Source organism: Podarcis filfolensis (genome assembly GCF_964270895.1).
Source record: "Podarcis filfolensis genome assembly, chromosome: 13".
In the NCBI taxonomy this organism is placed as follows: domain Eukaryota; kingdom Metazoa; phylum Chordata; class Lepidosauria; order Squamata; family Lacertidae; genus Podarcis; species Podarcis filfolensis.
The window spans coordinates 52730200-52744346 of record NC_139615.1 but is presented as its reverse complement, the minus strand read 5'-3'; the positions used below and the strand labels follow the sequence as shown (position 1 = coordinate 52744346).

Sequence of the window (14147 nt, the reverse complement as noted above, 5' to 3'; positions counted from 1 at the left end):
TGAAATGTGGGCAATAAATTTAATAACACATATGCAAAAGAAGCAGTGGGGGCAGCCAACAAACAGTAAATAACAAATATGTTTATTTTTATAACAAATATACAGTGACTGTAAAAAAAATTAGTTGCATTGTTGTCACCTAGTGGTACAAAGAGTAAAAAAACCACCACAAGTACAAGTCATAATTTGGTATTTAAAACATACCAGAACAGAATATCTTATTATGCAATTTGCACATAAAAAGGGTATGCCAGACTTTCTTATAATTTACAGAAGTTGATAATGACGGCTCCTACAAGCCCAATACCTGCAACAGAAGTTTAGCTGCCAACTGTGGCTGAGTAAGATTTTCATGTGTGATGTTTTCCCTAACACAACCATCATTAGCACTGGGAACCCCGTTTCTCCTATAGGTCAGGCAATGCTTTCCAACATCTGGCTCCATCCTTTCCCTATCCCAATAAGAAGAAAGCAACTGGAATCCTTTGACTTTGCCACAGCTGATCTAATTCCTGCAGACCTCAGAAAACAGGGTCACAGTTCACAGCAACTGATGCAACTTTTAATTGACAACTAATAAAAGGACAAGCTTAGAAGACTAAATAAGACATTGATTTGTACACCATAAACAGTTTGCTAAATGGATACTTCACTGAGTGGGCCAAAAATGAAAAATGAAATTCTTTGGTGTAAAAATATATATGAAAAGGTGGTTTCATTTCCCTCAACATTAGATGTACAAGATGGGGAGTAAAAACCAACAAGCCCATTTTACAATAGCTAATAACAGAATGGAATGCCTTCCTTGGCACTAGCCAGAGTGAACATAAAAAGGCTAACATCTCAGCCAATCTATTTTTGTCCCAAAATGCACCAAAAATGTAAAAAACACATTTTCAGGATTAATTCCATTAAATTCAAAGCTACTCCAAAATAAGAGATTTGGAGTAGACTCTTTGATCTGGCACATTCAATTAAAACAAATCCAAAGAATTATTCCCAAGTAGTGACTGTACTCTAAGAATCAAACACAGTTGGTTTCAAATTCTGTGTCACAGGGTGCTCCAATCAATGGGCTTCTTCCCAGACTTTTTCAGCAATTCATTTGTTTTAGAGAAATGCTTACAGCCAAAGAAACCCCTGTGCACTGACAGGGGTGAAGGGTGAGCTGTCTGTAGGACATGGTGCCGTTTCTGCAAGAAATCAGAGATGTTAAGACCTTGTAGTCATCCTGCCCCACTGAACTGCCACCACATTTGCAGAATCTTAGGTTTTGTACGGCTGTTCCATGGACCAATATCATTTAACAGAAACACTAACCAAACCTGAGCCCATCCTCTAATAATCCCAGTTCTGCAGTCCCAGAATACCCTTTTAAAACAATGTACTCTAATGGGTGCTGCATGAGGCCATAATCCAAGCTCAGGATTAGATTCCATGCTGCATACCACACAGACCAGCTTCCAGCCTTTTCCCCACTGTCCAGACAAGTGTCATTTCCAGAGGAATGGAAAAGCAACGGTGCACTTACCCTGTCAATAGAGCTGCCTTTCCGCTGAGCATAAGCCCCCCAAAGCATGAAGACCACACCATCCAAGTTGCTGTTTAGCCAGGAGACCACTGCGTCTGTGAACTGCTCCCAGCCCTTCTCTTTGTGGGAGTTGGCTTGGTGTGCTCGGACTGTAAGAACAGCATTGAGTAGCAGTACTCCTAGGTTGAAAATGAAACAGGAAAGGGTGAGCAAGCATGCAGAAAACATTAAATAAAAATATGCTGCTTTTGCTGCTAGGAAGGGCAAATGATCAATACTCTGCACACAAAATATGTTTATCCCAGCCAAATTCTGCAACACCAGAAGAGGTCAACCCCCACCTCCCAGCGTATTTGAGGGCATTTTATTGTAGCTTGTGTGTTTAATTTAATGCTAATGGCTGTATAAACTTGTAATAAGCAGTTACAGATAGGTAGCCGTGTTGGTCTGCCATAGTCAAAACAAAAAAAAATTTTTCCTTCCAGTAGCACCTTAAAGACCAACTAAGTTAGTTCTTGGTATGAGCTTTCGTGTGCATGCACACTTCTTCAGATACACTGAAACAGAAGTTGCCAGATCCTTCTATATAGTGAGAAGGTGGGGAGGGGTATTACTCAGAAGGGTGGTGGGAATGGGTGGTGGGCTTATCACAGCTATCACAGCTGCATGCACACGAAAGCTCATACCAAGAACTAACTTAGTTGGTCTTTAAGGTGCTACTGGAAGGAAAAATTTTTTTTTGTTTTGTAATAAGCAGCTGTTCTGTAAGGGAGCTGCATGTAGCAGCAAAACTATCCACTGTTCTGTAAAGTCTGTACTGTACACTCATACCTCGTGTTACGTTTGCTTCATGATACGTTTTTTCAGGTTGCGTCCTGCGGCGACCCGGAAATACCGGAAAGGGTTACTTCCGGGTTTTGCCGCTCGCGCATGCGCAGATGTGCAAAATGAAGTCACGCGCAGAAGCAGGTTGCGTTCTGCTCATGTTGCGAACGGGGCTCCGGAACGGATCCCGTTCGCAACCGGAGTACCACTGTATTTGAGCTAAGCTTGCTCTTTTCAGCAAGATCTAGCCTCTCTGAAGCAGCAGGAGGCTGGGATTGTGTTGGATGTTCAGGGGCTGTTTCCTTGCTAAAATCTGGGGCGTGCTGAAAGGAATTCTCCATCCACTGCTGCAAGTACTATGACTGACTTCTGGAAAGAAGCAATCTGTACCCAGAAGGTGAAACAAACACACATGATAGCAGCTGGGGGAAGCCCACCACAGGGGGAAAAGCGCCCAACAAACGTTGATCCTGCTTCACCTTGTTTAGCCCACCCAGTCAAGTCTCCATGGCCAGGATGAGAAAAGCCTTCTATGTCTTCAGCCAGTTCTTTGTAGATGTTCTCTAGGCTACGATCAAAAATCAGAAAGGTTTTGACAGACTTCATCTCATGCATTTGTATCATAGGGATTTCATTTATAACATAACAACATATTAGTGATAACTATGCAAATGAAAGACTAATGGAAAGGCAGTATTGCATATCTGGTCCTAATAGGACCACAAAGTTTAAAGCCTAATCTTACCTGGGTGGAGGTGGAACTGGTCTCTGGACGCTGAAACAGAGTCCGTGTGCTTGGTTGGGTCCATGATATGGGTCTTGGCCCAAGATGACAGCTTTTACCTGAACAAAGTTACAAAAGCGGAAATTTGTTCAATACAATCACTCCTGCTGTCATTCATCTCTGCCCAGTTTAATACGTCCCTTTGGTAGGACACAGTACGTGGCTGGTTATCCCTTGCTCTTTCTCTCGTGTGTTCCAGAGAAGACCAATGAGACAACTATATAAACACCACAGTTCATGGGCAACCCAGTCAGATGGGGTACAAATAATAAATGATTATAAATTATTATTATTATGTAGCGTGCTTGGTTAAAAGCTCCATGTTCAAATCTCAGAACATGGGTAGTTTTAAGGAAGCCCCACCATTCCATTCCACCCCTTTCAGCTTCACCTAGCATTTATCCAATTGGATTACCTAATAGTGGCCTCCCTTTACAGTCAGGACAACTTAGATACAGTAGTGTATGCAAAACATTCTGAGGCCAAAATGCAACTAGCAGCACCAAACATTATTGTTACTAGCCCATGGTTTTCAAAACAATGCAGACACAAAGTGCAACGCTTATCTAGAGGCGGAAAAAAGAGAAGATATCACTGACAACTTAGTGACTCCTGAAGGAAAAGGTAGAATAAATGTAGGGCTGATTGTACCAGGTTTACTCACATCACGGATACTGCACATCTGAGTCCAGGTGAAGACTTGATGCACAGCTGGATACACTGTGTAGCGTTTTCGCTCTGCAGCAACAAAGTCCATTAGCTGTTGTGGGAAACAGAAGCAGAGAGTTTCCAATCCTGGTTAAGGAGGGCCAGCAGGTTAAGTAGGTAGCGGTTTGATTGCACACAAGCACCTAGGCATCACACACAATATTGTGTTTCAAGCAGTCATTTTAAAATTTCAATTCAGTTAACGCATAAAGCTTTCTTCTGTCAATACATCCCATTAATGCCCAAGGCTTTAAAGAGAGGCCAGCCAACCAATTGTTTTTAAAGATGTGAAGAGTTTGCTTCACCCAGACTTGAAATTGGATCCCATGATATAAGCCAGGCGGCTGAGTTTTCAGAAAAGTTGTGTTGAACTTTCAAGAGATACAGAAACTTGAGAAACATGCTTGAAAGTGAGGGGAACATTGCAAGGTGGAGCCTCCCATTTCAGGACAAGTGATGACCCTGGAGTCCCTCTCCAATTTTTAGCCACAGCTTCTTGCCTAACATCTATGGACTCCAACGTCAGTTGCAGCAAGATACATGCTCAATAATTAACAAAATACTTCTAGCCACCAGGAGCTTCTTGAGACAGGGTAGATCAAATCTAAATACTTTTGCATCTCTCTCGTATCTAAAGGCTGATCAATAATGGTTTTGGAGGAACTGTTAATGCCACATTGGGCCTGCAAGGTAGACAGGAATAACCACTTAATTATTCTGTAAATACAGTATACACAAGGAGAGTAAGACCACATCCTATGTAAATTTCCATGGGTGCTAGCTCCATGAAATATAGAAGGAACCGCTTCCATGCAAACATACAAAAGACCAGGTTGCAGGACTAGAACCCTACACACACAATTTCACCACCACCCCTCCTCTCCCAAACCTTATACTGTACTCAACAATGTAACTGATCTGTAGAAAAGACTGTACAGCACAACTTGAAAAAAGAGACAAGGTGTTTAAGCCAAGGAAAACTTTAATCATAAATATATAAATAACCCTACACACACTTACTAGGAAGCCCTATTGAACCCAGCGGCACACTTGCGCGAGTAACAAGCATAGAAGTCTGCTACCAAGTACTGAATAAGCTATCGACGTGGCATAAAACAGAAAGGGAAGAAATGCATGTCTGTAAAGGAGGAAAGAGATAGGCACCAAGGCAGGCAAGTGTGCAGATTCTGGTACAGTCCATTTAACACAGCACAGCAACAGCAGGTCTGTTTTCGATATAATAAATTAAGAGGGGGGATCTATTAAAGTGGCCCGGACTGCAGCTCCGTGCGGGGGCACATCCTTTGCTCGCATCAGGTGCGTTGCAATCGACCTTCTCTCCAGTTCAAAGGCCGTCAGGTAGGGGAGATGGGCTGAGACCCATCCTGGGGAGCCGCCGCGTATCGGACGGGACGCAGCTCCCCCTTGCCCTGCCCATGGCAGCCCCCCGCCTTCCTCTCCGCCCCTGGCCCACCTGGGCGAAGTAGGGCTTGGCGAACTCCCCGGCGAGAGCGAGCCTCCAGTCCGGCGCGACCTCCGGAGGAGCGAGGCTGCTGAGGCGGGAAGCGAGTCTCTGCAAGGCCGCCTCTTTGTTCCGGCGGATCCGCTCCAGCTGCTCCGGGCTGAGGGGCGGGGACGGAGCGCCAGCCTTCGACCTCTTCGGAGAGCCTGCCTGCGGGCGGAAGAAGCGCGTGAGGGGCGGCCAAGCGGCAGCAGGAGCGAGGCAGCAGCGGAGCGACGCCAGGCCAGGGCCCGCCGCCGCCGCCGCCATGAGAAAACGAAACACGGGCGACTTTCGCGCCCAATTGGCCAGCGACACCAAAAGCGCCGTGTATCGGCCTATCACTTGCGAGATAGCGCCCCCTTCCTTTCTCATTGGTTACGGGCCATCAAAACAGCTTCCTAATTGGCCGCCGGTCCCGAGCCCTGCAGCCCGCTCGCCCTATCGCAGTTCTGCTTGAAAGCCCCTGCCCTCAGTTGATCTGTTGCTAAGGTAGCCCTAGCTCTTCTTGGTTAAGAGCACCGAGTCGGACTTAGTCCCACCCCCGGACGCTTCCCATTGGCTTGAGGGCGGCTAAAGCGCTTCCCATTGGCCGGTACCTCAGGAAGGCGCCTTTTTCTCCCCCGCTGGAAGCGAGCCCCTCGAGCGAGCGAGCGAGCGAGCTCCCCGTCCCCTCTCGCCTGGTTCCCTTTGTACCTCAGCGGCCCCGACTGACTCCGGGGAGCGGCTCCGCTTCTTGGCCTGCGCCGCCGAGAAGAAGGAGAGCAGCGTCTTCTGGCCGATCATGGTGGCTCCGCTCGCAGACGGGCTCCGGCGCTGCAGCTCGGGAGAGAAGGGCGCCGAGGGAAAGGCAGCAGGCGCAGCAGCCGCTGGCTCAGCTCTTCGGCCCCTCGCGGCAAGACCCGCCGCCGCCGCCGCCGCCGCTCGCTCCCGCTTCAGGTACGCTTTAAATTGGCGCCAAAGCGAGCGCGCATGCGCAGCCGAGGAGCGTCTGGGCCCCGCCCGCCCGCCCGCTCCTTGGGCGCATGCGCAGCGCCTCTTCTGGGAAGGCGGGTCCGCGGCGGCAAAGGGAGGAAATGGCCAGAAGGAGCGTCCTCCTTGCGACAGGCCTTCCCTTGCACGCCATGCTTGCCGACTTGCGTGATGAACATGCGCGTTAGGGGGAAAGTGCCGTGGGAAGAGAGAGCAGTGTCTCTGTCTCCGCCTCCGCAGATCACCATCAAAGGAGAATCAAAAATAATATTGGAAACTGCGCCTGTGCTGCTCCTAGGTTATGTTTTGCAATTTTGACTTTACGTTCATGAGAAGCTTTGAGGATGCTTGGGAAGCCCTCAAGATGGAGCGAACAGACTTTGTCTTGTTCTGAAATAACAACACTACCATTTTTCTTTCTAGCAGGCAGGGCTCTCGGTTAGTACCTTTGGCAGGAAGGGAGGAGCTGCAAGGAGTGACTGGAAAGGAGACGAAGGTGGCACCTGAAAGAGGATTCAGGCAGTGAAGCTCCCTGGCCTCGGTTCCAGGAGGAGCCTTGGAGAATATCCTGGGCATTGCAGGAGGTAAGACGGGCACTGGAGGGCAGCCGTAGCATAGCATTTGAACCCTAAGGCATGAAAGAGCAGCCTTCCCCTACAATGTATCCCCGGCACCTGGTATACAGGGGTACATTGCTTCTGAACTCGGAGGTTCCATTTTGCCAGCCTCCATAATTACAGATGTCAGCTTGTCCAAGTCAATGTTCCCCAGCCAGGTGCCAGCAGATGTTGTTGGACTGTGACCCCCGTTATCCCTGACTGTTGGTCATGCAAGCTAGGATTGATGGGAATTGGAATACAGCACCATCCAGCAGGCCAAAGGCTCCCCATCCCTTGGGTAAAGAGATCCTTTGCAGACACCACAAATTATAGTTTCCAGCTGCTGCAAGTATATTAGTAAAAAGAGCACTCCACAGCCAGGAGCGCCCCACTCCAGGCATATCTAATCTGGTTCTGGTCAATCACAGGCTTGCCCTCCTACAGCCTTGATTGAGGTGCGTAGCAACTGGCGATGGAGAAATTCATTGTCCGGGGGCCTCTTAAGACCACAGCAACAAAGAACAAGAGGAAGTCCCCTGGGCCAGAGCGGGAGGAGGCTGACTCTGGTGCGGAAGCCAGTGGAAGAAGCAAGAAGAGGCCCAAGCTGGATGCATCCCACGAAAGCAAGACTCCCTTGGTTGGTGCTTCATGGAAACACATCCGGGCAGAAGGGCTAAACTGCGATTATAGGATCCTTTTCAACAAAGCAGAGGCTGACAGGATCTTCCAGGAGCTTGAAAAGGAAGTGGAATATTTTGAAGGTAAACAGATCTGATCTTTGAATCTTTCATGAATTCTCTGTGCGGCAGGGCTATCTGGAGCATACTATAAATAGATTTCCTCATTTTTATGGCTATTACTATTTATTAAACTTATATACCACCCTTCACCTGAAGATCTCTGGGCAGTTCACAAGATAAAGATACAAGATAAAAGCACAAAATAAAAAGTAAAAAACGAAACAATAACTCCCCCTCCAACAGCACGTTTAAAAGGCTGTAGAATCTTAATTAGCCTGGCTGAAGAGGAATGTTTTTGCCTGGTGCCTAAAAATGTATAATGAAGGCACCAAGCAAACCTTCCTGGGGAGAGCATTCCACAAACAGCCATTACGTAGCTATTGTGGTCCTGAGCTGTTTAAGGCTTTATAGGTCAAAACCAGCACTTTGAACTGGACCCGGAAACTAACTGGCAGCCAGTGCAATCAGGCCAGGATCAGTGTGAACGCTCAAACCGTCTTGCCCCAGTGAGCAACCTGACTGTCAAATTCTGCACCAGCTGAAGCTTCCAAACCGTCTTCAGGGGCAGTAATGATAATACTAGCCAGGCTGAGAAGCAGTTTCTCACTGAATGGCCATTGGGCAGGGGGCTGCAGTGAAGAGGCTTGTTTAATGGGGAAGGGCCATAGCTCAGTTGTAGAGCACCTGCTTTGCATGCAGAACGTACCAGGTTAAATTTGCAGAGTTACATGTCTCTGTGTGAAACATTCTTCTCTCCCCACACCCTTCTCTCCCTCTGGCCTCTCCCAACTCGCGGCAAGAGGTTTTCTCCTCTACATCTGTCTCTCCTGCTCTCCCTTTCTCCTTTCCACACAAACACACACACGGCATGGAAGGAAAAGCAATTTCTAGAGGGGTGGTGATGCAGGAAGCAGAGATCAACCGCAGTGTCCAGAGGGCCCCATGAATTGAATCGGGGGGCCACCACAGGTTCCCCACCACTGCTCTCAGGGGAATTTTTTACTTGGTGGCATTTCTTCCCTGCATCTGGTTATGAAAGCCCATCTTGAGTTTGTCATCTTTTTTTCAAAGCAGGAGAGTTCACTAAACTCCACATATTTGGAAAGTGGCACAACATCCCAAGGAAACAAGTGACCTACGGGGATGCTGGCTTGACGTACACATACTCAGGTGTCACTTTCTCACCCAAGCCATGGATTCCAGTTCTGGATCACATAAGAGACCAAATCCAGCTAACCACCGGGGACACCTTCAATTTTGTTCTCATTAACAGGTAACGTTGGGCAGGTGGTGGTGGTTAGTATGGCATTGAGCACCAGGGAACCAGTTCTCCATGCCCAATCCCTTACACTAACTTGTGGCTGCTGTTGTGACATACAGAGGGCAGTGCAGGAGGAGCTTGACATCCTACTGCAATTCTGCAGGAGCTGCCCTTGACTACGTTTGCCAACTGCTGCTCTCCAGATGTTTTTGGACTACAATTCCCACCAGCCACTGCCAGCAGAGTTACATGATACTGAGTTTATGGGAACAAAAGGACATTCATTTTTGCATTGAACATTTACATTCAAATATCAGTCATAATGATAAAAAATAGGATTCTCTGAGTCCTTGGACTTCCTGCCACCCTTCCATGGGTTCCATTATTAATCTTTTCCCACTTGCATCCTATAAAGTTATCTATTTATCTTTAATATTCAATTTATACCATTGTTCATGTTACATCGGAAAATAACAGCTGGGCAGAGCTGAGTGGGGAACAGCTAGGAGAAGTAGAGAGAGAGAGAGAGAACGGACTCCACTTTGCTGCAGAGTGTCCAGCCTTTATCTCCAAGGGCAAGGAGAGCTGATTAGGTTGCTATGCAGAAGGCTCAATGGTTGTGAGATGCCGGGGAGGGAAGCTTAATTGGGAGCACCTTTATCTCGGGAATGGATGCTTCGTTCTTTTCCTGTGATCATTAAAGACCCTTTAAATGGTAAGGGACTCTTGTCGCTTTGTCCTGCTTATCCGCAGCCAAAGTGGGGGGGGGGGGGAGAAAGCCAAGCCCCCAGTGCCTGACAACAATCTTTTCTGCTCCCTTGGTATTTTTGTACCTACAATTCCTTTAAAAAAACCTAGTTTTTTCACAAATGTTATTTTAAACATTTTTTTCAACTCATTATAAATTATTTTCCAATGCTTTTGCTATCTTACACATCCACCACATATAGTAGAAGGTGCCTTCTTTCTCTTTACGCTTCCAACAAATATTTGTAGTAGTTCTATACATTTTTGTTAATTTAGTAGGAGTTTAATACCAACGGTACATCATTTTCATAGAGTTTTCCTTCAACGTACAGCATGCTGTACATTTTAAGTCTTCCCTCCATAATTTTTCCCATGACGCCAATTGTATATTATATCCAATATCCCTTGCCCATTGTATCAATACAGATTTAACAGTATACATTTTAGAAAGTATTTTCACTTTATTTTCCAACAAATCTTTTTCAAAAATTCTTTACTAAAACCATTTATTTTATCCATTCTAAATGCATCATTTAATTGGTGATACTGTAACCAGTCAGTTAATAAGTCTTATATCCTCAAATTTCTCATTTTCAATTGTTATTCTTTTGTTAACAGCTCTTTATAAGTTGCCCATTCATTTTTTGCATCTAATTTTTTCACAGATTTCACCTCTAGCAGGGAAAGCCACCAAGGTGTTTTTTGGTCTAATAAATATTTATATTTCTCCCATACTACATAAATTGATTTTCTTACCAAATGGTTTAGGAAACCTTTATGCACTTTTGTCTTATCATACCAGAGATCTGCATGCCACCCAAATCTGTTGTCATGACCGTCTAAATCTAGAATGCCTGCATTTTTTAACATTATCCACTCCCGAAGCCAGCAGAGACAGGACGCTTCATAATATAACCTCAAGTCCGGAAAAACCGCCTCTATCCTTTGCATCAGTTAACAATTTATATTTAATCCTTGGCTTCTTTCCCTGCCAGATAAATTTAGAAGTACCGTATTTTTCGCTCTATAACACGCACCCGACCATAACACGCATGTAGTTTTTAGAGGAGGAAAATCCGTAGGCATGCCACCCGTAGGCATTCCCTCCATAACACGCACAGACATTTCCCCTTACTTTCTAGGAGGAAAAAAGTGAGTGTTATGGTGCAAAAAATACGGTAACTTTTTGCCACTGCTTGAAGTGTCCTTCTCTACTGATAATGGGTACTGATTGAAATAAAAATAGCATTCTCGGCAATACATTCATTTTCATTACTGATATTCTTCCCCATAGTGATAAGTTCATCCTTCTCCATACCTTTAGGTTTTTCTTTTTTTCTTTCCAAGTGGCTATATAGTTGTCAACCATACCTCTAAATATTTCACCCTTTTTTCTATTGTCAATTCTGTTGTTCGATGTAAGTCTCTTTTTTATTGAACGGTCACATTTTTTACCAATACTTTCATTTTATTTTTATTCAACTTGAAAGCTGCTACCTGACCAAATTCAGCAATTATCTCTAAGACCCTTGATATACTTACCATCGGGTCTTCTACTGTTATCACAAGGTCATCCGCAAATGCTTTCAATTTATAAGCTCTGCACCCTACTGTTATACCTTTTATTCTATCACGCCAGGGTTTCTAGAATTAATATAAACAATAAGGGTGACAGGAAACATCCCCTTCTTGTCCCTTTTGTTATATTTTTCCGTTATCACATTGTTCACTATCAACATAGCCTGTTGATCTGAATAAGTCGCGTCAATTCTCCAAAGGAATGACTCTCCAAAGTTCATCATTTCTATAGTTTTTTTTCCATAAAAATCCATGACACATTATCAAAGGCCTTCTCTGCATCTTCAGACATTAAAGCCATTTGCTTTTCATTCATCTGGCGGCCAGGAAGAAAGCCAGCTTGATCTTGATGAATTAAATCTTTTAACACCATCTTCATATGATTTGCCATTATTGGCAAATAGTTTATAACCATTATTTAGCAGAGATACCTGCCTATAATTTTTTACTGATATTAAATCTGTATCTTGTTTTGGAATTAATGTAATATATGCCTCTTTCCAAGAATCTGATACTTTCTCTGTATTCAAAATCTTATTCATTACATCTTTCAAAGGCTGTGCCGAAAGCGCTTAAAGTTTTTATAGTACTTCGCTGATAAACCGTCTGACCCCGGCGATTTACCTGTTTTTATCTGGTTAATTAACTGTTGTAATTCCATCACTGTTACTGGTGCATTTAAGTAATTCGTTTTCTCTTCCGAAATATTTGGTGGCCAATGACCAGTCTAGTCCACCATCCTGTTCTTGCAGTGGCCAAAAAGATGCCTGTAGGAAATCCATATGGTATAGTACAGATTAAGTTGGAAAGGAGGAGATATGTCGTGGATCTTCCCCTGTGGAACCATTGGGGCAGGACCTTCAGGGCAGAGGTCTAGTTGTTGCCCCCTGAACAGAAGGAGCAGGAGACCAGCACCCCAAACACAGCAGCAGGGCTGGCTTACTGCATTCTGAAGCAAGTGAAATCATGCACATCACTCTAAAGAGTATAGACCTCCACTCTGCAAGCGCATTTGAGTCCATAGTCTAAAACTACCTAACTGCATCACTCATCTCCCCTCCCTGCCAGGTATAAGGACGGTCACGATCACATGGGGGAGCACAGAGATGATGAGCGAGAGCTGGCCCCTCGCAGCCCCATCGCATCCGTGTCCTTTGGAGCCTGCAGGGACTTTGTCTTCCGGCACAAGGATTCCCGAGGCAAAAACCCCTCACGCTACATTGAGGCTGTCAAGTTGCAGCTGGAGCATGGGAGCTTGTTGATGATGAACTTCCCCACCAACCGTTACTGGTACCACAGCCTGCCCAGTCGCAAGAAACTCCTGGCTCCGAGAATCAACTTGACATTTCGAAATGTGATGGCGCTGACCCCAGGGCAGTGAGAGCGGGGAGAGATGGCTCACTGACTTCCTTCCACACAGTGTTCGTTTGTCTCAAGAATTTGGCCATCTAGTTTCTTTGTAGGCCTGAATAGAGAGTGTTTCCAAGAGTGTTTTTTTTGTTCCTTTTAGTGCCTTTGTGGTAAAAATAAAAAGGCATTTGGGGTCAAATACTTGGCTGATCATTGGATTTCAAATGTTAGTATGGCCATGGTTCATATGGTGAATGTCCAGGTGGAGTGGGGTGGGGGGCTATGCTTGCTTTGTAAAATGCAGGGGGCTTGAGGATTTCCTAGGCGCTTTGGGCGTAAGTGGCTACAGAAAAGGGAGTGACCAGCAGGATGGCTAGTAGCCCATGATCATTAGGCAAAAGCTGCTTCTATAATCTTCTCTGAAGCAAAGCAGTAATGAAAGATAAACCTCCCCCGCCACCCTGATGTATATTTCCTTTGTAATACAGGGCTGGGGAACCTGACCATAGGCCCTTCTGGTTGGTGGATCCAGGTCCCACCACACCTGGAGGGCCACAGGTTCCCCCTGCCTTGTATCACCAGAGCAACTCTTTAAAAATATTAATTGGATTTTATAGCTTTACAAAAGTAAAAAATGAAGACAGTAAGACAAAAAAAAAACATCCTGTATTCCCCACCCTCCCACTTCCCTAGTCCTCATCCAGAGCTATTCTTGAGTTTATAGAAACTGGCATGCAAATAACCGGTGAGTCTTGGTCCCTTGGAACCTACTCAGAGTTCAGTTTGCTTAGTAGTTATTGTGGATAGGTATTAACGGTAAAGGTAAAGGGACCCCTGACCATTAGGTCCAGTCGTGGCCGACTCTGGGGTTGTGGCGCTCATCTCGCTTTATTGACCGAGGGAGCCGGCGTACAGCTCCCTACAGGTCATGTAGTCAGCATGATGAAGCCGCTTCTGGCGAACCAGAGCAGCGCACGGAAACACCGTTTACCTTCCTGCCGGAGCGGTACCTATTTATCTACTTGCACTTTGACGTGCTTCCGAACTGCTAGGTTGGCAAGAGCAGGGACCGAGCAACGGGAGCTCACTCCGTCGCGGGGATTCAAACCTCCGACCTTCTGATCAGCAAGTCCTAAGCTCTGTGGTTTAACCCACAGCGCCACCCGCGTCCCCTGTAGATGACAGTTAATCAATTTTCTTGCTCCTATTGGGCTAAAAGTCTTAAGTCTTTAACTGAAGGATTCTTTGGATCTTTCCTTCTGTAGGACCATCCATTTATTTAGTATTTTCCAGACCATAAGGGAGCCAGTCCCCGGCCTCCTAAAAAGCAACCCCGGAAAGAAGCAAGTGGGTGATCAAGGAAGGAGGAGGAGAGGGGTGTTGCAAGAGGCAGTACCAGGCAAGGAGGGTGAAATCTTGCAGATCAATGGCTTTGTTATAGAATATCTCAGGCAGGGAGTTCTGTTCATCATCCACCTGACCTAGGAACAAAGGCTACAAAGGTCAGGTCCTCTTCTAATATTATTTCTGGTATGACTCCAAAAGCATAAG

The 14147-nt window shown here is 45.7% G+C and overlaps 2 protein-coding genes across 8 annotated transcripts in view; one reads left to right on the top strand and one right to left on the bottom strand.

Annotated features, from left to right (window-relative positions):
* The window catches only part of ALKBH2 (alkB homolog 2, alpha-ketoglutarate dependent dioxygenase), a 31034-nt gene extending 18239 nt beyond the window's left edge, over nt 1-12795 (top strand). The window contains exons 1-5 of one of the 5 annotated variants that reach the window (XM_083584011.1): nt 6184-6288; nt 6748-6905; nt 7349-7681; nt 8735-8933; nt 12315-12795. In XM_083584011.1, the coding sequence (XP_083440137.1) occupies nt 7393-7681; nt 8735-8933; nt 12315-12627 (801 nt within the window). In that variant the 5' untranslated portion in view covers nt 6184-6288; nt 6748-6905; nt 7349-7392 and the 3' untranslated portion in view covers nt 12628-12795. Of the gene's footprint in view, nt 1-6183; nt 6289-6564; nt 6906-7348; nt 7682-8731; nt 8934-12314 lie in introns of those variants that run through there. The other 4 variants (XM_083584007.1, XM_083584010.1, XM_083584008.1 and 1 more) reach the window with 4 other exon arrangements.
* Nucleotides 62-6178, bottom strand: UNG (uracil DNA glycosylase). Of its 3 annotated transcripts, XM_083583997.1 has the most exons (7): nt 6046-6178; nt 5323-5520; nt 3805-3900; nt 3102-3199; nt 2836-2924; nt 1532-1710; nt 62-1193 (listed from the first exon to the last, which is right to left on the bottom strand). In XM_083583997.1, the coding sequence occupies exons 1-7, from the start codon at nt 6133-6135 to the stop codon at nt 1053-1055; spliced, it is 891 nt and encodes a 296-aa protein (XP_083440123.1). In that variant the 5' UTR covers nt 6136-6178; the 3' UTR covers nt 62-1052. The 3 variants fall into 3 exon arrangements, with proteins under 3 accessions (XP_083440123.1, XP_083440121.1, XP_083440122.1); XM_083583995.1 differs by lacking the exon at nt 6046-6178 and having other exon boundaries at nt 5323-5739; XM_083583996.1 differs by lacking the exons at nt 2836-2924; nt 6046-6178 and having other exon boundaries at nt 1054-1193; nt 5323-5796.
* Nucleotides 12796-14147: the final 1352 nt, after the last annotated feature.

What these genes read in the sequence shown, in the direction of transcription:
- UNG (XM_083583995.1), bottom strand. Translation starts at nt 5,724, where the DNA reads ATGAGAAAGGAAGGGGGCGCTATCTCGCAAGTGATAGGCCGATACACG. An exon ending in CCAAGCCCTACTTCGCCCAG is followed by an intron (nt 3,901 to 5,322) that starts GTGGGCCAGGGG and finishes TTCCCACAACAG; the next exon opens with CTAATGGACTTTGTTGCTGC. An exon ending in GACTGGGTGGGCTAAACAAG is followed by an intron (nt 1,711 to 2,835) that starts GTGAAGCAGGAT and finishes TTTTCAACCTAG; the next exon opens with GAGTACTGCTACTCAATGCT.